The 24,793-nt window shown below is 40.6% G+C and overlaps 1 protein-coding gene across 1 annotated transcript; it reads right to left on the reverse strand.

The window, feature by feature from the left end:
• Positions 1 to 3,753: 3,753 nt before the first annotated feature.
• Positions 3,754 to 22,972, reverse strand: DDX46 (DEAD-box helicase 46; the record flags this gene model as incomplete). Its single annotated transcript, XM_079542272.1, has 23 exons — positions 3,754 to 3,801; positions 4,495 to 4,568; positions 5,167 to 5,311; positions 5,879 to 6,097; positions 6,640 to 6,837; positions 7,492 to 7,641; positions 8,043 to 8,180; positions 9,033 to 9,226; positions 10,140 to 10,302; positions 10,550 to 10,714; positions 11,285 to 11,367; positions 13,207 to 13,285; positions 14,123 to 14,244; positions 14,753 to 14,928; positions 15,249 to 15,369; positions 15,627 to 15,792; positions 16,024 to 16,137; positions 16,437 to 16,588; positions 16,885 to 17,050; positions 17,688 to 17,805; positions 19,342 to 19,482; positions 19,734 to 19,916; positions 22,956 to 22,972. The coding sequence occupies 23 exons, from the start codon at positions 22,970 to 22,972 to the stop codon at positions 3,754 to 3,756; spliced, it is 3,132 nt and encodes a 1,043-aa protein (XP_079398398.1).
• Positions 22,973 to 24,793: the final 1,821 nt, after the last annotated feature.

Below are 24,793 nucleotides of genomic sequence, written 5' to 3' on the forward strand. Positions count from 1 at the left end.
GCTCTATTTAAGAACAAGTTACTGGAGCTAAAAATTCATTTGTTTGCTAACATACACGGGCAGAGGAAATGTACGTTTTCGTTAAGGATTTTCGTTAACATTTCCCTTGCTAAGCAGTAACTTTCAGAGCAGTTGCCCAGTTCTATCTGTTTTTCTGAGAAACATTTTTGTGATGATAAACTTCATACTTAGAATGGTCAAGGTATAAAATAATAGTCACACACTTCATAGTAGGTTATTAATAATTGTTTAGCTCACTACAACTAGTAATTTCTGAGATATTAATTACTTTACCTCTGCTTATGCTGATTAGCTTAACAGTTTTCTCTCTCTTAGTTTGGATAAAGAAAACCATTTAAATCTATTTTGGATGAGAAGTCTCAGAGAAGCAGCGTTTGGGTGGCAATCACTCTGCAATAGTCATTTATTTAAAAACAATTGTTTCCACTGTAGCTAAAAATATCAAAACAAATCTTCCTGTCTACCATCATATAAACATTGTACAAAATGTACATTTTGGGACAAACAGGAGTCCAGCTGGGCACCTTTTATCTTTACGTTTTTAGGTCGTTCTCTGCCTCCGCTCCCCCCATGCCACCACAGTTAGCTGGAAGCCAGAATTTCTTCTGCAAACGCCCAAGCTCTAAGAATACAAACTTGTTTAAGCTGAGACCATATTTGGAAGCGATCTGGGTCAAGAAAAATAATCAAAAGGAAAGTGCATTCCTCGGGCATCACGTGAGGTCAGCGTGCGCGCACACATCCTGGTCCTGGGATCGGATGTAGTGAAGGGAAGGGGCCGTGCACGACGCTCATGAATAACTCACTGCCATTACGCTGGTGCCAAGGGCTGGTTTCACACCAACACCGACACGCTGAGCACCTCAGTTCATCTCCAGCCTACTTACAGGGCATTCAGGCTGCCTTAGAAAAAAGCTGCACTAAGTTGTACAGCACTGAGAGTGCGTGCCTGTGACAGAAAATTAAAATTCATTCTGGCAACCTCCACAGGCTCCATTCTTACTAATAAACATATTTGTTTCTTTAACCATGGCAGTAGCTCTGAAATAACAGCAGTTTCTCATGAACATAAGCAAAAACTTGTCCGTGACCCAGAACCACGTATTTCTTTACTTACCCACCCAAAATACCACTCCCTGTTTATTCAAGCACTGCAAGCGCCAGGTTAACTTAGAAAGCCAGGAACATTCCACCTTGGGTAGGTAACAAAGCACATAAGCAGAGCTTGTTCTAACAAACAAATACAAGTACATCACCCCTGCACTCTTCCAACAGCTGGGGACAGGAATCTGCCCAGGTCAGATTCCTTGGAAAGCACTGAAAAGAGATGTTCATAAAACTCTGGTCTACATCCCTGTACACGTATGGAATAACCAAGTGCACTCTTTCCAGTACTTAATTCTCTCTTCTCTCAGGTTTTATTCTCACCTCTGCTATTTATTTTTTTTACCTTGTATACTTGTTAATTTGAGAATGTCTTTCTTCTGTCTTATATGCATTTAGCTCCTGTTTCCACGTATTCAGACACCTTTACTGCAACTTCCTTCCCATCTGAGTCTGATCTGCATCTTACTGCATTTCTAGCAGAAAATGACAGGCAACAGTTACTATACATATTTCCCTACTCCAAACAGTATAAGGCTAACTCAAAGAAAATGTGGAAGCAAGATAAGTGCATAAAACAGATAAGTTATTCAAAAAGACTGTTTCTGAAAAATATACATTGAAATTATTTTTTATTTTTGCTGTAATTTAAAAAACATAGGAATATTGACATTGCATTTAAAAACCCCAGGAAGTTTAAAGACTAGACATTGTTTCAGCTCTGAAATCCAACAGAGCAAAGCTGGAAGTCACAAGAATGTTTCCTTCATGCCCTTCTGTTTGTTTTTAGGAGATACCAATATATATCTGAACATTTTGAAACAAGATTTTTAAAGGAATGTCCGACTGTCCAAACTTGAAAGTGCTCTTCATGAAATACATCAAAATCTGTTACTCTTCTCGGAGGACAGTGTCAGAAGGTGAAACAACTGCACAGGGTTGTGTGAAACATACCAACATCCACTTTTTAACAGAAATAAACCTGATGTATTTAAAGGAAACCGTGAATTTTTAGCTTGAGATTTCTGTTTTAAATTTTTGAATGCTTTACTGTGTGCTTCTCTTTGTTCTCCCCAAGGATTTACTGGATTAACATCGGCAAGTGTTACATCACGGGTGCTTCTATACTGAATGTATGCTGTTAATATCATCATTACTTCCCTTTCCTGTATTGAAAGTAAGACACAATCATGAGAATAACAGACAATTGTAAGCAAATGGAAATGGCCATTTAAATTACCTGAAGATTGGAAACCAGATGTAAATTTATACAGCTATGATGCAGATCGTACGATTTGTCTTCACCAGAGTTAAAGCAGTATATACACAGCTACTTTAAAATGACACATTTCTTCTCAGTGTCAGCTAAGAAAAGCTTTCTACAAAAGTCCTTTTGAAAGCCATCATCTCCAAAGTCGTGCAGCTGCCAGAACAAGGTGGTTCAATTACTGCTGTTTACGCTGCAAGTAAGTAGAGTCAGGAGAGCTGAACGATTCGAGTAAGGAGTCCATCACAAATACTAATGATTATGTGGATGAGACCTCAAAAAAAACACCAAAGGTCTTGCCTGTCCCAGTGATGTGGTAGCTGACTGACTGCAATGATAGGATAGATAGATAGATAGATAGATAGATAGATAGATAGATAGATAGGTAGATATCCAAATCCGTGGGTCCAATTCTTAAATCTTGTTATCCATTTTTACTTAAAGCCATGTCCTAACAGTAATAAAGACAACAGCCCCGAGGACAATCACATTAAATGTATATATAAGAACACTGTAAAAAATGTCATATATTTGTCACAAAAGAAGCTTCTCTCTTTTTTCTTCCTCTCTACGAGTATTTCTTTTCAAATGAAACAGGCTTTCATTCTTATGTCAGAGAATGAGAAAAAAAATAAAATCCTAAAATTCTGACGTTTAAAAAAAAACCATGGAAACTATTTTCATGCTACAAAACATTTCACTTTACAAAAAAAAAGAAAAAAAAAAGACAAAAGAAAAAAGAACACCAAAGAGTTATTCTGTTACCCGGATCATAGGGACAAAATGGGAGACAAAAGGATGAGAAGATTTTAAAACTAGACCTCAAGTATTTCTGGATAAAAAACTCTCTCTGACATTCGATGGACATTTGTACAGGGAATTTCTGTGTGTGGAACCAGCCAGAGAGATGCTATGGATCAACCAGGAAAAAATCCCACCTTTATTTTGGTGTTTTATCATTATTCCAGTGTAAACTGATATGGTGTGAATCCTCCCCACAGTATGAAGCAGGTACATTCTAACAATTTCCAACACAAATCCCAACACTGTTTAATTTACTTAACAGTACAGCCTGTCAGGAAAATTAAAATCATTTTATTTTATATCCTTTATGGTGTAAAGTATATAAACTGCACTTTTAAATTAAGTCATGCTTCGCCAAAACTGGTCTGCTTTAAGACTGCTAACTTTAGTGGAAAGAATTAAGATGTCTCAGCAAATATCAATTTCCTGTTAAAAAATGTCTGCAAGACAAAATAAACAAAAAAATCTGAATTTACAATAAGCAGTGTAAACAGCAAAACAACAGAAGCCACGAAGTCTCACACACCAGCCACCAGCAGACAGATTGCTCCAAGCACTCATAGAACTTTGTATCTTCCTTTGTTGGTTGGTTGGTATGAATTTTGCTGCAAATAGGAGAGAATAAATCACGGTTAAAAGCGAAAATGGAGAAATTAATTGCAATAAAAGCTCACCCACAGTAAGTCCATGTTACGTGTAAATAAGCAGTCCATTAGAACCTCCTTCCTTTGTGAAACATTTGTATGTAGAGGTCAATGATTTTGAGAGGAAAGTAAATCTTTAAAGACTCCTTAAAAGGAAAACAACAAAGGCAGTGATGTAACATGGTCACTCTCAGGCTATTTCAGAGGAAGCCATGGTTTCCTCAGCCACAGGACTCGCACCACTATTTGTCAAGACAGTATCTTACTGGGAAAAAAAAAGCTGATTATCAGCAGGGTATGCTGTAATGCTACAGCACACAAGATCTCTGAGGACATACATATAAAAGATTAAAATAAGGGGAATAAATTCTCCTCCCCCCTGCTTGATGGCACTGAAATTAGGAAACCAATGAGGAGCCGATTATTTAAGGGGTGCTCTGTTAAGGTGTTATCTCCATCTGGTGGCTGGATAACAGCCACATTGAACAAAGTAATGTATTTTCTGGGCTGCTCAATGATTTTTTTTTTAAAACTTCCACAGGTTCCAGTCCCTGGTATTCATATAAATGTCTGCCACAGTACCAACTGTAGAGATCAGTTTCATAAAGCATTGGTTGAAGCACTTTCTCTCTGCACTCTGAACATTTCACTCACCAATCTAATAAGCTCCTCTTTTATAAGTCGTGTGATTTCTGCCTTTGCTTTCTGTACAGCCAGTTCATTGGCACCTGAAGACAAAGAAGTTAAACACTGTTGGCTATTTTCACAAGCACTGTAAAGCCAAATGCCCTCAACTATTTCTTGATGAACACATTAGTATTGTACAGGCTGTCACTAGCTGTTCTAAGGAAAAGACTTAAAGCAGACAGTTGTAAATTACAGTATTCATAAATAAATGTATAAATATCTTTAAGAAAGATTCCACTCAATCACCACAAAGCTTGCAAAATTTCTATTGCAGTAGTTGATGTAATTTCTTATTCCTTTTTCAGCCAAAACCCATAAATTCAATTTTTCTCCTTATTTCACATAGGCACAAACAACATTTTTGTGTTTCTTTCTTCCCCAAACTGATCTTATCAGTGTTTGCTACTGTTCTGTAGCAGGTCAGCCTTCTCAGGAGCAGCATCTCTGTGCTGCCCGTGGATCATCTGCCATAGGGTACTGAGACAAATGAGTGCTTTCTTAGTAATTACATTTATCTGCAAAGTAACCACAGCAAGCCCGTAACTGAGCATCCAAACACTGTGACTGTAGAGATTCCATGCTTAATAATGAAACTAGAGTAGTGTATTTAATTGAAATATTTAAAGAAAGAATGCTTACTCTCTATAGCCAAATAAATCTTTCGCTCTCCTTCCTTGGGTTCTTTGCCTGGAGGGAAATAAGTTCCTCTGATTGTAATAGCAGCTTCAGAATATTCACTGATTCTCTGTAGCGCTTCTTTGGAGGTGACTTTCCATCTGGCAGTCTGCAAGGGAAAGGATGCAGGAGAATCAACGAGCAGAAAAGCATCAACACAACGGCATTTCAAAGCATAGTTGACCTTTTAGACAAACAACAGTGCTGCAGAAGCAAGACCTCCTAAAGACCTCCTGTTTTACTACACTGGAAGTTTAAAGCCTGTAACTTTTTCTTACAGTTTTTTGAAACAGCACTGAAATATTTTGTTTAATACTTTTTGCAGGAAGACTGCACCTCCAGGGCAAATGTTCTGTGTACTTCCATTTAACAAAAAGGAACAGTATTGGGGTCACACACAGTAGTATGGCCTTTCAAATATAACACTAGACAGTGTCAGAGGTTTGGATATAAGTCAGGAGCAGAGGGTAGAAAGATTTCTGTGTAGTAAGGAATGCTTGTTTTGGGACTATTCTCTGTAATACATCCAAAGCACTCACTGCCTACATGCTGAAAAGCAACCACAGATGTAGTGATTTCAACTAGAATAAGAAACAGAAACAAAACGTGTTATTGGAGTCATCACTGTCCAAGCTGTACTTATTAAATAATGCTCATTAGCAAAATGTTTACTTGCCTGTGGGAAGTCATTGATCTCTAATTCTTCTTCATATCTCTTAAAAGATTCATTCTGTCCACCATCCTGTTTCTCTTCCTCCTGCTTCTCTATAGGTACGTAATTCAGCTTAGCATTGATTTTTTCAGCCAATTGCTCTGCAATGGTCTTAGCAGATACTGTAGGAGCTTGAATTGTGCCTCCCCTAAGGATAGCATTTGTAGCCTGCTGCATCACGTCCTGTAAAAACCAACCAACCAACCAATCAAAAAAAAAAAAAAAGAACAGGTCCATGTTGAAAACAGTGCAGCCAAAACAAGTCCCACACAAGCCAGCAAGGCTTTCATTAAAGCTTTCTACATATTACAAATGCCAACATACAAATACATCTTCAGGATGTCCCTGCGTACAGAAGATCTTCGTTGTCTTTCACACCTCCAGCTCAAAATTCCTTTGGACACACTGGACCACGTTACCCAAGTCCAAACTGTGCATTAAGTACTTCAGCAGATATTCTGCAGCTCTGCTAAGCTGACAAATTCAAATTCATTTCTCATAACTGATAAAATTCAACAATTTGATTTTTTTTTTGCCAAGGCAGACAAAGTATTTCCACTGAAATATTACAGTAGCCCCATTACAAAACCTACAACTTTCAACTGAGATGGCAGCTACACGATGAGCTGCATAATGCAGTATAACATCAGAGAGAAGAAAAGACTGAACAAAACAGCAGTCACAAAGCCAAAAACTGAACACTGTAACGTGCTGCAAAGGCTTACCTTAAAATGGAAGGGGACAAATACTTGTGCCTCTGCTCCGAGATTCTTCTGGGCGTTGATTCTCAAAGCCAATCTTTTAGCAATCTCCAGTTTTTCTGCATTACCAGCGGATGGCGTGGGAGCGTTTGATGATCCTGGTGTTCCCATGTCTTTTACTCTTTTCTTTGAATTGAACATGCTTTCAATTTGTTCATCAATCTGACCGAAATAAATATTATTAAATCACCGCATTTACCATTAAAAATCATCATAAAGACAGAAAACATTAAGGACAATTTAGTTCACACGGTTCACATGTAAATCTTGCTTAAATGATGGAAGCATGCTCAGAACTACAGAGCAAACTGAACAGATCTACTAATCAGGAGTAAGTTTGAACATGCATTTACTTGCAAGTTCACAAAAAGGAGTCAAACGTTTTGAAAGAGACCTTCAGGGTTCAGAAATAGAAAAAGGCCACTGTGAATTTCTTTAAAACACTACACATAAAAAAAAGATGTTTGTAATCGAGGGCAATTGTAGTTTGAGGCAATCGTTCCATTTCATCTATGGCAGATTAGTATCAGTATAAGCTCTGTGACAGTTACATCACTACGTATTTCAGGTGTAAAATACCAGTTGGTCAGGAACAGATTTTCAAGATCTTCATAGGAGAGCTATACATCTTCTCTTTCAAAGAATACATACACATCTACCCGTGGAATATAATTGATTAAATTATTTTCCATAATATAAGCAGCACGGGACACGTCATAGCCAAAATCCACGCATTCTGCAGCATGCTCTGTAACCTACTGGAAAAAAACACCACAAGAATACATTGGAAATCCTCAAAAAACTTCAAGCACTTACATCAACAGCTGTATCTTCATCATCTGAATCTTGCAAGCCAAGAGCTGCTTTCTGTAGCTTCTTTCTCTCATTAGCCAAGGCCTGTTCTGTTTCATCGAACTTAAAGCCTTTGCCAGAGAATCCACTGCTCTTTTTAATCAGCTTTCCCTCCTAAAATAAAGACAGCGTGTTTCCATGTATAAACTGAAGTTTTAAAATCAATTTCCCAAAGTAATAAGACAACTACAGAAATACAAAAGTAATTAGTATTTAAAAAAGCAAACCCTGGGATGTTTAGAAAGCTCTTCAAATTTTCAATACTATACTTTACAACGAAGTACAATGAAAACAGCTGTGTTAATTCAGCAGGCAGAAGCAATACGTAACTGGGATTTTGTACAAAAAGCAACCAAAACCAAACAACAACAACAACAGATCCCTAAATCTCAAAACCTCAGCACATGTGTGTGCTCCCAATGAACTCAGCAACGACTCACAATTGTACAGGGTGCACAACTGCACCACAGCATACGCATTAATCACAGAGCACTACAGAATGAAGGATCACTTACAGCCTTCTGTTGTTCTTTGAAGTCAGCCCAGAGCTTCTCTAAATCAGCAGGAATTGGATTCCCAGATAATTCCAAAGCCTTGATGATATCACCAGCATACCGTGCCTGATCCTCAGTAATGAACGTATATGCAAATCCCTAGTGAAAATTAATTTAAAAGATGGTAAAGAACAACCTCTACAGAAACTTTATCTCTAACATTACTCTCATGCCCTTGTACAGATGCTGTTTTTCTGGTCAATAAAAATAACTGTGATATTCATGCTTTTTTTTTTTTCTTTCAGTAGGAATGTAGAATGAATAATGTGATTTCCCAGGAAGTTGATATAGAGGGAATCAACCACAGATGGCAGAAATTGGAGCTCTTTCCTTTCACACAGAATCACAGAATCACAGAATCACCCGGGTTGGAAGGGACCTCAAGGGACCTCAAGGATCATGTAGTTCCAACCCCCCTGCCTAGCAGGGCCACCAAACATCCACATTTAGATCAGGTTGCCCAGGACCCCGTCCAACCTGGCCTTGAACACGTCCAAGGACGGGGCATCCACAACCTCCCCGGGCAGCCCGTTCCAGGGCCTAACCACTCTCCTTGTAAAGAACTTCCCCCTAACGTCCAACCTAAATCTTCCCTCCTTCAACTTGGATTCAATCCTTTCATGGTTGTAAGTTCAGAAAAGAAAACCTTAGAGACTTAGTAGGGCCCATTTCCAATGGTGAAAAACACCAAACTTTACGCTACAAATGGAATTTAAAAGGACATCCATATGGCAGAAGGAAACATGAATTCCAACTTCCGCAGTGCTAAAATTCAGAGCGTATTTTACACATCATCTCTCAAAAACCTTAAAGGCACTTCCAAAAGAAAACCTTCTTCACATCATTAACAAAATATTCCCTCTGTAGCTATCCCTGGAGAACACCTTTATCAAGCAGTAAATAAGGCCATTGTTTCAGTATTAACAATAACAGGCAAGTGATTACACTTACTTTATTACCAGCTCGTCCAGTCCGGCCTGCTCGGTGCACATAATCTTCATAATGGTTGGGACAACTATAATTGACCACCAGCATCAATTGTTTTACATCCAAACCCCTTGCTGCTACAGATGTGGCCACCAGAAGTTTGCACGTTCCATTCTTGAAATCATTGATTATGCTGTCCCTGTCGTACTGATCGATGCCTGCAGGAAACCACACACACTGTGAAGCTGGGCCCTTATTCCTTTCTATTAACTACCTTCTGATTTTGACTCAAAAGAATTTGGGCATCAGTCGAAATACTCTCCAACTTCAAACAACTCAAACCCTATGGAAATAACATTTCCATACACTTACACTCAGAGGCAATATAAATTATCCAGGATAATAAACCTCTTAATCTATTATCCACAATAATTCAAACTTTCAGTTTTCCCATTACAAAATCCTGCAAAGTTTCAGAATAATTTCTGCTTGACTTCACAACTCAGCTCAGATCTCATCTGGCAACTTTGTCTGTTTACTAAAGGCAATGGAACACTCAAAAAAAATGAGGATATTTTTTCCCTCCTCCAATGTTGCACCCCATGAACAGTGATTTTGCACTTTTTGGTTGCTGTACGTTCGAGAGCACTATATTCATATTCAGACAAACACTCTGTGATGGACAACATCCTGCAGAGGTGGCCTATTCTCACTGCTGAACTGCTTCCATTGTATTACCTCTCCAAGGCAGAGAAGTGAGACAACAGCTGCCATTATTGTGGAATTTTAAACAAAATCTCACATAATACTCCCTCAGCTGGTGTTCACTACTCTACATTTCAGAGTTAATAATATCCCCTAACAAGTGTTAACATTCACCTCACAACCCCATTGCACTGAGACAAGATTTGGTATCTGATGACATCTCACAGGGAACAGAAGAAAACTCACATCTGTTTCAAAATTAAGAAACAAATATATTTCCCCAATTACAAAGCAAAAGCTGCTTATGACAAAATATCCTAATCTGGTACTACCCAGGAACTAGGCAAGACGCTTTTCTTCCTAACTAGTCCATATTAATATTCTAGGTTGGTGATCTTGATGTGAGCCCTTAAAACTGCAGATTACCTCCATGAAGAGACAAGCAGGGATAAGAAGCTCTCATTAAATCTTTCAACAACCCATCAGCGTGTTCTTGTTTGTCCACAAATATGATAACTGATCCTTTCTCCTGATAATGTCCCAGTAGCTCTAGTAGCTTTAAGAACTTATTCTCCTCTTCAATCACAATCTGGAAAAAAAAAAGAAAAAAAAAGGAGAAAGCAAAAAGAATATAAATTGTACCTTCAGTCATTAAACACACTCAGGATAAAAGGCATAAAAATGATATAATAAAACATCAGGAACAGGAGATTGCTTTCCCATGCTGCATCCATGGCTAGTGGCAGAACTCACTGAACATCCAGAAATAAAAGCTCTCGTTATATTGCTGGAAACCTTCTGAAAGAGGATAAGCAAGGCGGATGCGTGATACTTACAACGTGCTGCTCCACATCAGAACAGACAACACTTCTGCCTCCAACCTGCACTTCTATGGGTTTACTTAGGATTCTCCGAGCTAACGCCTCCATAGCTCTGGGAAAAGTAGCAGAGAACATGACAGTCTGACGGTCAGGCCTGACGTTGTCTACAATGCGCATGACCTGGTTTGAGAGAACATTTCCTGTTAGTACTCAAGTTCTGTAACTGGAATTCATATGCAGATAGAGCTGTCTCATTTAATAAGTTAGGTAATGTATGGATTACATCAAATACAAAATATTTCTTTGCAGATTTCCTCTTGGGACTTGGGTGAGAGCACTGCAAGACAGGCTGGAGTCAACAGGAAGCTGAGTGGTAACATGCCACCCCCCAGCAACACAAAAGAAAACCTAGGACTTGCTGCAGAAACTGCAGCTCAGGAGACAAAGGAATGGTTTTAGTTTTGGAGGACAATATAGCTGAAGAAAACTGAAAGAGTTCTGGCTGCCCAAAGCTGCCAGCAACTACTGTCTAACCTGTACACAGATTATAGAGAAATCATGTTCTAATTAAGAATTTATCACAACTAACGTGTGAGGATAATGCAAAAATGCAAATGTTAGTTTGAACTGTCATCTATATACAGCACATTCTGTTATTGGTAGTCTAATAATTACATAGCATAGGATACTGCAAAACCCTCTAAGTGAAAAGGAGCAGTTCAGAGCATTTTCAGGCATATCATCAGTTACCTGAGGCTCAAAACCCATGTCAAACATTCTGTCTGCTTCATCAAGGACAACGTAGGTGACTCTGCGGAGATTGGTCACCCGACCTGAGAAAGGAGAGGAAAAAGCACATGGGAAACAAAATCAAATGGACATTTAGTTTCCCTCAGGAATTTATTTATATATATGTATATATAGATTTAAATGTTACGGATATTCTCACTATCTTCCAAGAAATGCATTAATTACTTTTTACAAAAAATTCACTGAAAGTGAATTTTAACGTTCTCATTTTAATCTCAAACATTCTGGGAAACGTGTAAAGTATGCACTAGGCCCTTTATTTTGTCAAACTCTTCTCTTGCATACCATCATAGGGCCAGAAGAACCTGTAAAATTCAGAAAACTGCCCTCGCCAAAACACATCATAAAACTAAGACTGAGATGAAGCAAGGAGCCACATCAGCCATAATCTGACAGCGCCACCTAGAAAAAAACATATTAGAGATTACAGCGCATGTGTGGAAGGCAAAGTCCAGTGCTAACTGTTGCAGCCTCAGAGAAATTCCTTTTATACATATTATCTGTAATGCTTCCTCGGAGCTAGGAATAACTATTTGAGGGTCATCAGTAATTCTAGTTAACTGCTAATAATACGCATAAAACAGAGCAAGCAGTCTTTTCCAAACGAGTATATAAAGATTAAAACCTACCCAGCATCACTACCAGATTTAAAAATAAGGACCACCCCAAACTCTGGGACAGCTGGAAGCAAAATGAGCAGGTTGTGTATCTGAGAACATTTGGAGGTGAGGATGAACAGGATAATTAACACCCTTCCCAAACGAATACCTAAGAGGTTCCCTTTCATCAAAAGGATTCAACTCAAGGATTTAGCAATCGTATTCTCAGAATATATACATATGTGGACAGATTCACTTCCAAACAACTGCACAGTGACACTGTTGAGCGCTCTCAAAATGAAATATTTATTTTCATATTCTCTACGACCAAGACTGAGGCTTCTGCCTATCAAACTACAGCAGAATTTGGTCTTTTCAGCTTCAGCAAATTGCAGCTGAAGCTTCCAATTATTTTGTGGGGGCGATTTAGCGCTGCATTTTTTAAAAGGAATTCACACTTAAGTAACAAAATACTTCTTTATTAAAATCTACATTATCTATTTAACACCCTAACACTTCCATCCCCAAATAATAACTTCGTAAATTGACTTGGGAACAGCGTTAATGTACCTACCTTTGACGATTTAAGTCTTGGAAGCCCAGTTCTATATCTCTTGAAGGTACTTTTTCCACAGAAGTTAAATAATGTCAACAGTTTAGTAGAGGTTTTGATGTGGAATAATTTAATAATAAAACTTTATCTAGCAAGCATGCAATGGTTACACTAGGACAAAACCTCTTAAAGCTGCAGTGTCTCAGTTCAAACCAACTTGAATACTTGACGCAAGGTCAGTTCTTTCACAATCATGTAGGGAGGGCTTTTTTTTTGTCTGGTGATTTGGTTGTTGTTTTTTATTCCAACAGATAAAAGCAGTCAGGTACTCTTCAAGTAGAAGCAAGTAACTGCTGAGCTGCGCTAACAGTAATGTCAGACCAAAGGCAGACACAACAAGTAACTGTCAGACAACCTCTTATCAAAACAACTTGAAGGTAAAAATTTGGAACACCATGTTTTACATTTAACAAATATTCTCAGAAACTCTTCAAGAATGCAACACTTCCTGTCCTCCCCCAGAAAAGTCAAGCCAATATATGATTGCACCTATGATTAGTGCTGCATATTGCCAATAGCTAGATAGTGCAGCCTGAAGAGATGTAAGAAAATTCCATAAAAGTATTTAGCAAAATACATGATCTTTTGAATTTGTTAGAATTACACAACAAATATAAAAAATTCTCCATAGGAAAAGGTTTTCTACTCACCATTGTTAGCTGCTAACATGTCAATCATACGTCCAGGTGTGCAAACAATAATTTCAGCACCTCTTTTGAGTTCAGCTATCTGATTTTAAAAGACAGTAAACTCAATTTCACAAACTATTAGTGTTGTTTTCTTCAAAAAAACAACAAACATGCACGACTTCACAAAAAAGCTACATACATTTTCAATTACTTTTGTACAGCTGTTTCATTAATGTAAACTGCTTATTTAAAAGACTTGACTTAGCAATTTCCTTAAACCTTTGAATTTCTTTAGATCTTGGACACTGCTTTCCAAAAGAGTGACCTCTGTCAAACTAAGATACTTCCACTTGAAGAAGCTGCAGAGGGGACAGGACTTTTGATAGGACTTTCAGTTCAGTTCACAGCCTGCATGAAGTACTGTGTCATGCAAGTACAAATGGTGTATTCAGTGTTGAAAAGCCACGCTCTGATACACATAGGCAACCAAAAATCCAATTTCCATAAATGTGGAGTTGAAAAATACCCTGAAATTAAATCTCCAAATTACACCAACATGCAATATTTGATAATGCAACAAACCAAAGCCAATATTCCTGGTTCTTGTTTGAGATAACTCCTGAGGGCAATGCTCATAGAAAGACAGCTTCTTGCTCATTTTCCAACTACCACATCTCACAAGTAGTTCAATTACTGTCATGCTCAGTGCACATATAAAGTCTTAAAGACCACACTTCAGAATTTTCAAAAAATATTGGTATGTTTAGGACTAAGTTAGGCAAGCACTTAAGCTTTTACATTAGTGCTGTTCATGCAGAGAAAATTGCAAACATACTAGATTTTATGGGAGAGAGAATTAACCATATCTGCTCCAAAAGTAGCACTGACTAATAAAGTCCAAGAGGAGTTTGACAAGCAATGTATGTCTTTTGCATACCTGTTCACTAATCCCTGTTCCTCCATACACACAAACAACTCGAAGTCCAAGGGTCTTTGAGAACTTCTTACACTCCTTGGTAATCTGCAAGGCCAGCTCACGAGTAGGTGTCATAATGACAGCTGAAATGCAAAGCATGCCCATCATATGTTGCAATACAAGAAATGCTGTTATTGAAGCAATAAAAAATAAGCTTTTGTAATGAAGTTCACAGCATTTGCATGAAGTATATGCAGCTCGCTTCCTGGCTTACCAACATAAATTACGTATTATTATAACATACACTTATTGTTATTATGTATATATTATTTAGTATTATCTTAAAGATGCAGTTTCAAGACAGAGAACTACGACAGCATGAGGATGAAGTGGAAAACGTGTCAAAGTTTTAAAATCAACCAAGGCCTCCCTTGCAGATATATGGATATACAAGTGCTCTTGATACAACCTTAAATAATAGTGACCACAAGCAACAACAGACAGCACAGTGCTCATGAACTCAAGCTGTTCACTAATGGATTATAGGAATAGTAAGCATTCATCCCCGTAAACAAGAGAAGAACCGAAGAACCTTCTAAAGCTGAGCTTTTGTTGACTTAAATGGCATTTTAAAAAATAAATGCTTTGTACCTATGGGACCTTCTCCTTCTTCTAAAGCTCTCTGATCCATAATATGTCTGAACATGGGCAACAGAAATGCAATGGTTTTTCCACTTCCTGTTTTAGCAATGCCAATCAAGTCGCGACCATTCATAATTGCTGGGATAGCTTGGCTCTGAATGGGTGTGGGTTTCTCATAGCCGTGTCTTAAAGGGAAAAAAAGCATGCAAAAAAGAGATTATAAGACCAAATATGATTTGACAGACACACATCAGTCATGCTAGAAGAAATGTACATATTATTCACATCTATGTATCAGCGTCATCCTAAAAACATCTTAAAAATGAGCAGCAACATGATACAAATGGCAGAAGTTTGTAACCATGTTTTAATACTGACTGCAAAAGGTTCTGATGACTACACACAACATCAGAAACGTGGACATGTTGCTTTATGCAACGAAGAACATTCTTCTCACAAATACATGAATGACAGAAACTGCATTGGGCGTACATCGCTTGCTTACTTTTTGAGAGCAGTAAGAATCTTCATGGAAATTCCACACTGTACCCAGGTTTTTATTGGTTTGGGGCAGCCTTTTCCCTTGACTGTTATTCCCTCCATCTCCAGTCGGTACACATTCACCTCTGAAACAGAGTTTGCATTAGAACAGAATCAAACCTGACATTTATCTGCTTGAAGAATGAGGTTATCAGTGATAGGGATCCGATTCACTTTCATTCTGTCCATAGAAATTCTCCCATCCAAATTCCCTTCAAAATTACTCCAAAGTCTTGAACTGAACAGTACTTTTTTGCTCCTTCCTTCAAGAATACTCCACGCTGAATCAGAATTTGCTGTTTCCTTGCACATCAAAACGTGTTCTGCTCGTACTGGTACTCACCTTCTTGTGTCATTTTAGCTAGTTCAGGTACTTCAACATAGAAGTTTTTCCTGAAGGGCTCATATTCTATTTTTCCGTGATCCACTGGTTCTAGCAGCTTTCTCTGCTTGGTCTGATAGCCAGTTAGGGCAGTCTGAAGATCAACTTCCTCTTCTTCTGAAGAATACTGTATAGATTATAATTGGTGTGTAAATTACTAGGAATGACATCCTGAGACGCTGTTATTTGTTTATACAGAAACTTGACTCAGAAGCAAGAGCTTTTCCTTAGCCCATTAAACCAGACTCTGAAAATCTGCTCTCACTGTGAGGAGTCCAAATCATTCTTTCATCAATTCATTTCATGTTTCTCCCAAACCTTAACTTTCATTGTTCCAAACACAAGACACTTCAATTACCTCCATTGCATCTTGGTCATTCTCCATGAGTTCCCCTTTCTTCTTCTCTGTCTCTACAACTGCCTTTTTGGTTGTCACCACAGTTACTACTTTGGTAACAGTTGGTCCAGATTTCTGCGAAAGAAAAAAAGTTAACAGAAGGAATTGCATTATCACATAGAAGAGATGCTGTACCAAATACACAGAATATTTGTACTTCTAAATGTGTTGCTCTGTTTTTTCATGCACGTTTTGCACCAAAATTTCATGAGGACAATGCTATCAGCTTACTGAAAACATCAGAAAATTCAAGTTAAGGCAAACAATCATTAAACAGATCTAACCTATTTCTTGCCTTCTTTTTTCCAAAACCATTTCCACATTGAAACACAAAGCTCCTTTCAAAAGACAAATATTCTAGTACACAATTTTACCTTTTCACTCCCACCTCCACCCTTCACACTTCTCATATTGAACTTCTTGACCTCTTCTTTTACTTCTTCCATATAAGCATCCAGAGGATCTAACTCTTCGTCTTCAACCTCATTGCCTTCCTTTTCTCCTTCTGCAGTTTCCTCATCGTCATCTAACATGATTAAGAAATATGGGAATAAAACAGAGAGGAAAAAGAGTTCATACGTTAAATCGTTAGCCTGCCCAAATAATTACAGTCGTTTTTATTACTGTATCATTTTTCTTCATTAAAAAAATCTCTCCAGTTTGTTAATCTCAACAGTACCTTAAAATGTTGGAAGCCAAGACAAGATTTAGGCTTTGCTCTTTTATAGGTCACATTTTGAAAAGCCATTAAATGCTTTAAGGATAATAAAAATATCATTAGGAACAAACGTGTTGTAAATGTTACATATGAAACTGAAATACCGTCATCATCTTCCAAGCTCCATTTTTTTCCCTGTTTCATCTCCTCGATTTCTTTTTTCAGTTCCCCAATGTTCTCCATCGCCTTCTTGCGTTGCTCTTCCCTCCACTTCTCCACTCTTTCTTTTCGTTTTCTCATTTCTTCTTCTAGTTTGTTCTGATCAAAGTTCTGTGACAAGAAACAATCAAATAGTGAAAATCAATGGCCACTGGCACTTGTCTAAACTTCAGCCAAAGAACCTTTCCAAACAAACATTACTAGCACGAAGCTGACCAATGAGCACACACAGACCTACCACAAGAGTAAACAGAAAACACTAAAAGCAGCCATAATGCTTTAAGATACAAAATTCTGCTGTTTTATTTTCCACAATAGTAGCACGTATGCAATTCTTAAAATAACAATGAATTAAAAAATTCCTTTATGAACAAAACTTTCCTCTTTTCTGACTAGAGCAGCACATTGTGTATCACTGAGTTTCAACTCATTTTAGCCATGGATCTATAAAAGACTAAAGATCCATCTTGTCACTCTCTACTTCCAAAAATCCTTCAAGAACAACAACAAAAATGTGACCCATCTATGCATGGGAAGCCCTTGCTGACAGCACAACAGGAACAGAACATTTCTGATGGCAAGAACTCGAAGCACACCCTGTGACAGGAGTTACAGGAGAGGATGGGACTCTTTCAGTCAGCAGGGATTCTGGCCAATCCTGTTTCTTTTGTTAATACAGTAATCCATGGCTATCTTAACTCCTGGTTTATACATTTAAAAGTTAAAAGATTATCCTAAGAGCTCCTACCTCAGTGGCCACAGTAGATGCACTGGTATCTTTATCTTTCTCTTCTTCCTTGTCATCTTTCTCTTTTTTCTTTTCTTTGGACACTTCCACACCTTCTGTCCTTTCTTTAGATCTTGATCTGAAAGGTAACAGCAAAGATTTCTTAAAACATTTGTTTAAGAGGGGAATAAATATGTTGGATAGAGCCAAAACTGTGAACACCACAAACAGGGCTGTGTTTTCAAATGTCTTATGAAGTGCACAATATCTCCTAGAAAGTCTTTCTCTGATTCATGGAAATATGCCCTACAACTGCCAGAAATGCACAACTTATTGCAATTCACTGGTTCACATGCTCTGGTTCTGTTTTTCTCATTTCTTCATAGGGCCAAGCTGCAGCATTCAGTTCCAGAACACTAACTACAGACACTCCAGTGGTTCTGTTGTTTACTCTACACCTCTCTGAAGACAGCAGTTTGAAAAGAGATACAAAAAAAGTCCTGTTTGTTCTATTTCTAGGAGAATGGAAAGCGATCTTGCTCCTTGCTACGGAAGTTTGAATGTCCCTCTGCAAATACACTGCTGTCTGAAGGACACTGAAACACCTCTCCCTGGGAAAAGCTGCTTATAGCACTCATATGCAACACCCAGACTTCCATTTAAAACAAAGCCCACTTATCACAGATTTTATTATCCTAATGTGCTTCCTATTAAAAACAAATGTATCTGAACCAAATGTTTGCTAGCTCATAGTAATAAATGTAAAATTCATGTTAGCCAATCAAATCTCATTAAGATTACTTCACAGCCCACTGAATAATTCTAATGCAAGCCATACGATTATCCTAAAGGACTCATTCCAGCTGCTCATAATTTCTAAATGTTTGTCAGCCTGCTTGCTCTTTATACAGACTCCTAGAACTTATGGACCCACTACTCATTTTAGTAGTACTAAAAACATTCTCACAACAAACAGCATGAGAAATAATTAACACATACACAGAATAGCATTTACACACCCTCAAGTGAGGAATACAAAAATACTTAGTCCATCAAAGGACTTTAAGTCATGGGAAATTACAGTACACTCAGAAAATTCTCCTTGCTCTACACACAAAATCTTTGGCTGGTTTTCCCAATGATTCCTTCCAGTATATCAGTAGGTTTACAGTGGTTAGTTACTACCATATGGAATGTAACAAGAGAACACAAAGAAGGGCAACAAAGGGTAACAAAGTTGGTGAGAGGTCTGAAGCACAGGCCTTAGGAGGAGTGGCTGACAGAACTGGGGTTGTTTGGTCTGGAGAAGAGGAGGCTCAGGGGAGACCTCAGTGCTCTTTATAACTACCTGAAGGAGGTTGCAGTGAACCGGGGGTCGGCCTCTTCTCTCGCATAAGCAGTGACAGAACTAGAGGGAATGGCTTCAAGCTGGGCCAGGGGAGATTCAGGCTGGACATTAGGAAATACTGCTTCTCTGAAAGAGTGGTCAGGCACTGGAATGGGCTGCCCAGGGAGGTGGTGGAGTCACCGACCCTGGAGGTGTTCAAAAAACGTTTGTATGCTGTGTTGAGGGACAGGGTTCAGTGAGAGCTGTTGGTGATCAGTGGATAATTCTGGGTGATCCTGTGGGTCTTTTCTAACCTTGGTGATTCTGTGATTCGACGAACACAAATACCTGTTTTCTGTCTTCCTGTTCTTGCTCGGACTGGGGGATCGAGACCGTCTGCCTCTACTTCTGCTCCTGGAGCGCCTTCTCTCTCGGCTCCGCGATCTTCTTCTCTCCCGACTCCGTTCCCTTTCTCTACTCCTCGAACGTCTGCCCCAAAACAAAAGCGCACTTCTCAGCATGTGACAACAGCATCGTTTTAGCCTGCTACTAAGGAACAGGTTTAAAAGGAATCCAACAATCATCAAGATCGCTAAGAGCTTACAAACACCAGCACCAAAACATCATTTCATTAGCAAAAATATTAAGCACAGTAAAATCTATTACGAACAACAACAAAGTAAACAGCTGCAGAGGAAGAATATCAACCCTGGATAACAAGCATGCTTTGGAACTCATACCTCTGGCGCTTCCTGTCACGTGAACGGGATCTCCTCTTGTCCCTGCTGCGCGACCGCTCCCGTCTGCGATCCCGATCTCTGCTCCTGGAGCGCCTGTCCTCCCGTTTCCTTTTGTCAGAGGGAGAACGACTTCTGGAGCGGCTCCCAGAGCGGCCCCGCGACGCAGAGCGCTTCCGATAATGCCTGTCGTGAGGCCACAGAACAAAGGTGAGAGTGAGCCTGAGGACAGCTTGCAGTGGGGAGGGAGGTCTGTCGTATCTGCGTGAATTATTTCTCGTAATTCGTGGTACCTATAAAAGTCCTTTGCAGTAATTTTGCAAAATCAATTAGTGTGCACACATCCCTCAGGATGCTGAAATCACAGGAATGACTCAGAGACACGTTTGTTTTAGTGTGCTTATCTAAGCGTATCACAGGAACATTGGAACATCAAAAACAATGCCCTGTTTAGACATTCCCCAAATTCTATGATGCGCTGCAAAAGACTAAGTCTCTCTGAAGCTACCTCATAAAATTTGCTCAACATCTGTTGTTGCTGCTGATCTCTGTACTGTCATTCAGATAAGCTACATAACTTGAACCTCTGCTCAGAGGAAAGGCTGTCAAAATGCAATTGAAGAAAAAAAATGTGAGCATGTGATGCCACAGTGGTCAATGCCCTTAAGATGCTGAATTCAAACAACTGAAAAACAGCTTTAAGGTGTATGATGGAGATGGGAGATTTTCTCCCTTTGCTAATTCTCTTATCCCAATCCAGCTGCAGGAGACAGCAGTACCCAGAAAATCTTCACATATGCATACATGTTAGAGGGATCTCCAGTGCACTGTCTCCTCTTTTTCCAGTTCCTACCAGTCACAGCATCAGAATAATTCCCTTGATCCATCCTCCCACAGTCCACAGCTTGCCAACGCTCCCCAAGAGCAAGGTTTGGGAAGTGGGAAGAAGCAAAGAAGGCAGAACCTCAAGTCCCCCACATCCCTTCCCTTTTGTCATTGCCAACAGTTGTGTGAGAACAGTACTGGCACTAAACATAATAGAGCTTATTTCAGCCCGGTGGTATATTGAGGTGTCGTGTACATTTGGAATCAGTGCCACAGCAGTGTGCCATCCACATCCTGCCTACCAGCAGTATGACTGAACGTGGAAAACATCTGTCGCTGTCAGATACCTTTTCTTTCTTCCAATCTCAGCCACAAAATGCCATGAGAACTGCTCCCCATTTCCCCCCAAGATTTCTTTTTGCATTTTCCTCTACAATGTGCAACAAGTCTGGGCATCTCATTTCAGTCTGAGGAGCATTTCCCTACAGCAAGTCCAACACCTACCCTGCCCTTCTCCACCCACCACTCCCTCCCACCCTCACCATTTCTTCTCTTTCCTTTAAAGCATTTTGAACACTGTAAACCACATCAAACAATTGACTTTAAAACCCCATTTCACTTTTTTTTTTTTTTTTTTTTAATTTGTACAGCCCGGTTCACCATGCAGCTGCCACAAACAGAAAGACTTGCAGAAGGGATGGGGCTTCTGAGAGCAAGGAACACAAGTGGGACCAGCAAAGGCTGCTTATACAAGAAGAGACCCATGGCCTGGTTTGACAAACACGTTCTGTGAGTGCTTTCTGCCAACTTCTCTGTTCGGTCCAACCCCGAAGCCCAATTAAAACCAAACACATTATCAGAATGGAAGCTGTACTGGGGTAAGTAAAGCAGTCCTGAGAGATCCAGAGCCAGCACCCGGAGCTGAACTGCCAGCAGATTTTGCAGCCTGCAGACTGTTAGCAGGCTGTGTGTTAACACTGTTTCAGTGTTAAAATCTGATGATAGATTAAACTAGTCAGTACAGACAGAACAACAGCACAAGCACACAGCAGAGCTGGTTTAAAACCTAACAGCTGTGAGCAGCTCCACAGCACCTGGCAGCAGTGACCGACACACACAGGGAACCTACGACCACCTTACTGCTGAATTAATTAAAGCACCAAATAAGGTGATCAGCCCTGAGAGGACAAAAGGGACATGGTGATGCTGAAACTTAAAGAGATACGTTCCATAAATGCCTCATTGTGGGAATCAAATGTTTCTGCATTAGAATTGGATAATATTTTTTTATTTCATGGTCTCCGCTGTCATAGTACTTTTTGAGAGTCTTTCTACTTTACTTGAGGGTCTCTGATAGTTTACATCACTTATTCTCTAGATGAACCTTCCCCAGTAATGCACACTCTGTATATAGATGTATATACTATATTTTGTCACACACATTGCAAGAGTATCCTGCGCAAATTAAAAGGCCAATTCGTTACATGCCTCAAGGAGTGCCTGAAGAAAGTATTGAGGAAGATCGGGCACCTCCCCTCCGTACTCTTTGTTTAACAAGGACTCTGAAGAAAATCACCATATCAATATGTACAAGACGAGTGTTGAGACATCTTGGAGATGACAGGACTGACACCAGGTAACAAACAAATTAACAAGTAATTAACAAATGTAAACCTTCTGATAAGATTGTGAACCTGGAGTACCCAGCCAGTGGGGAAACACGGCGGGGGGGGAGGCAAGGGGGAGAAAACAGGCTATAAAGGCTGTCACGTTGTGTCCATAGGCGCGCTCTTGCTCGCGGGACGCCCGCCATTGCAATCGTGAATAAAATCTGCTTTTATCAGAGATACCGTCCTGACAACAATTATTTGGATATTTCCAGCATCGTCAATAGGAAACTTAAAAAAAAAAAAAAAAAACCACCTTAAAAAACGTAGCAGGCTGACGATGCCGCTGTTATTACTTCACACCAAACCCGACGAGGCCACATGAGCTCAGAGAGGCCCGGACCCGCTGCCCGGAGCCCAGCAGCACAGAACACCGCTATGGACCGCCGCTCCGGGAGCCCGGCGCCGGACAAACAGCCCTGGAACCGGGCTGAGCCAAGCGAGTAAGGCGACAGCGCCGGGCAGGGAAACCCGGAGTGCCCCGAGCACAGCGCCGTCCCACGGCTCCACAGCCCGCTCTCAAAGCCCGAGCCCGAGCCCGGCCCCCCGCTGCTCGGAACGACGGAGGGCCGCGGCAGGCGGCGGGAGGACCCAGCAGCGCCCTCAGCGCGCCCGCAGGCCGCCGCGGCCCTTTGTTCCCACACGCGGCCGGCGGGCCGCTACTAGAAGCGCCCGCGGGCTCCGCAGCGGGTCTGGACGCCCGCGACCCCGGCCGCGAGCCCGCTGCCCTCACCTGGACTCCCGGCCCATGGCGGCGATGGCGGTGCGAGCCCCGCGCTACGAGGCGGCGGCCATCCGGAGCCCCAGCACCCGGAACGACGAGGCGAGGCGGCGGCGCGGCGGGAAGCGGCCCGCGGCACTTCCGGCTCGCGGCGGGGCGGCAGCGCCCCCTGGAGGCCGGAGGGCGCAGAGCCGTCTGAGCGGGCAGGAGGCGAGGAATCGGGGAACAATATCAAAAGGGGAAAAAAAAAACAAACAACAAAGTGTTCCTGCGAGAGGTGCCTCGGAGAGATGGGATGAAGAAACCGCAGAGCCCCAGGTCGGCAGCCGGGCTGCCAGCCGCGGCCTCGCTTCCTGCTCCCCAGTCCTCAGGAAGCGCCCTGCACGTCACCCAGTGCGACGTGCAGCGTGGCTGCTGAGCACCAAGCTGAAGTGTGTGATATGGAACCAAGACAAGAGTCACAGCGAGGCCAGGGCTCAGCCCTGCCACCAAAACACCCAGCTGCTCCTCCCAGCACCAACGCTCCTGAAGCTATTGAACAAACCGTAACTTGCTGGGCTGACAGACGACGTCCGAGCACAAAGGAAGGGGGTAACAAATGTACTTTTAATAGAAAACCATCGGTTCAGCAATATACATAAACAACATGGGTAAACAAAGATAAGTTAAAATGGAATGAAGGAGATTCATTTCTTGGCCAAAGATGAGGAGTAGCTCAGAGAGGCCCCAGCCAGCCCTTTCCCATCCCTCGCAGACAAGAAGTCCATGTTCCAGTCCCGCCTGGAAGCCCACCAGGCAACAGCTCACACCTGCAGGCTGAAAAGCCCCGTGTGGGCTCTGCTGGCATGCTTCCCTTCAGCACCTGACAAAATAACCTGCACCATCTCCCTTTGTACAGAAGGGCTGCAAAAGGGGTTGACTGAACCTACAACAGGTGGTCACCTTTCTGGTTATCCAGGTGGATATTATTATTTTGCTCGAGATTCAAAGCTCACTGCCTTTGTCAGATGGTATTTTCGCCATTTAGTTGTATCACACTCAGGCATATAGTAGGTGAGAGCAATGGTAACTCTCAAACTCACTGTAACGTTTTATTTTTCAAGTCAGCTATTTCAATTTGGTGAAACTCCTGTCCACTTCAGAAACTTTATTTACATCTGTGCTAACAGGCCTAAGTCAGAACCTTTTCAAGCCCAGCCTTGGATACCTGAAATATAACATTCACTGGAAAATAATCAGTAAAAAAAATAATTGTCAAAGCAATACACAAGCTGTCATGCCACAAACATATCTAACACAAGAGTCTGAAATCCAGTGCTGAAATTTTAGCAGGGATCTTTAACAGGAAAGACTACACAGAAAACAGGGCAATGTGTGTTAAATATGGATAATCAACCCTAAAAAAGCTCTGCAAACAACAAGGTAGCTACGTGTTTCTCTCAACTAAAAGTGCATTAGCTCCTGTTATCTCGGCGCCTAGATTCTAATCTTAAAGCTACAAAGCAAAATCATACCAAGTTTACCTTCAACATAAATTTTCACAGATCACCAGCATGTAAGGCTGACTATTTGGAATGACACCTCCCTGCTCTCACCAGAATTCTTATAATGGAAAACAAGAACATTCAGTAGCCTGCTACTTCAGCCAGGGCTCACTTGTATTTGTTGTCTTTCCAGCTACGTGGCTGGACTTCCACAGGAAAAATATGCCTTCTCTCTTTATACATAGATCTTTATGTGGTAGTCAAGTAAAAACAGCAGTTTATTTCTTATTTTACTCTCACATGTAACACATGGGACTTAAAACAGGAACAGCTAATAGGGTTTCACTGGGGCAATTGCAAAACCAC

The sequence above is a fragment of the Tetrao urogallus genome (genome assembly GCF_951394365.1).
Source record: "Tetrao urogallus genome assembly, chromosome: 14".
NCBI lineage: Eukaryota > Metazoa > Chordata > Aves > Galliformes > Phasianidae > Tetrao > Tetrao urogallus.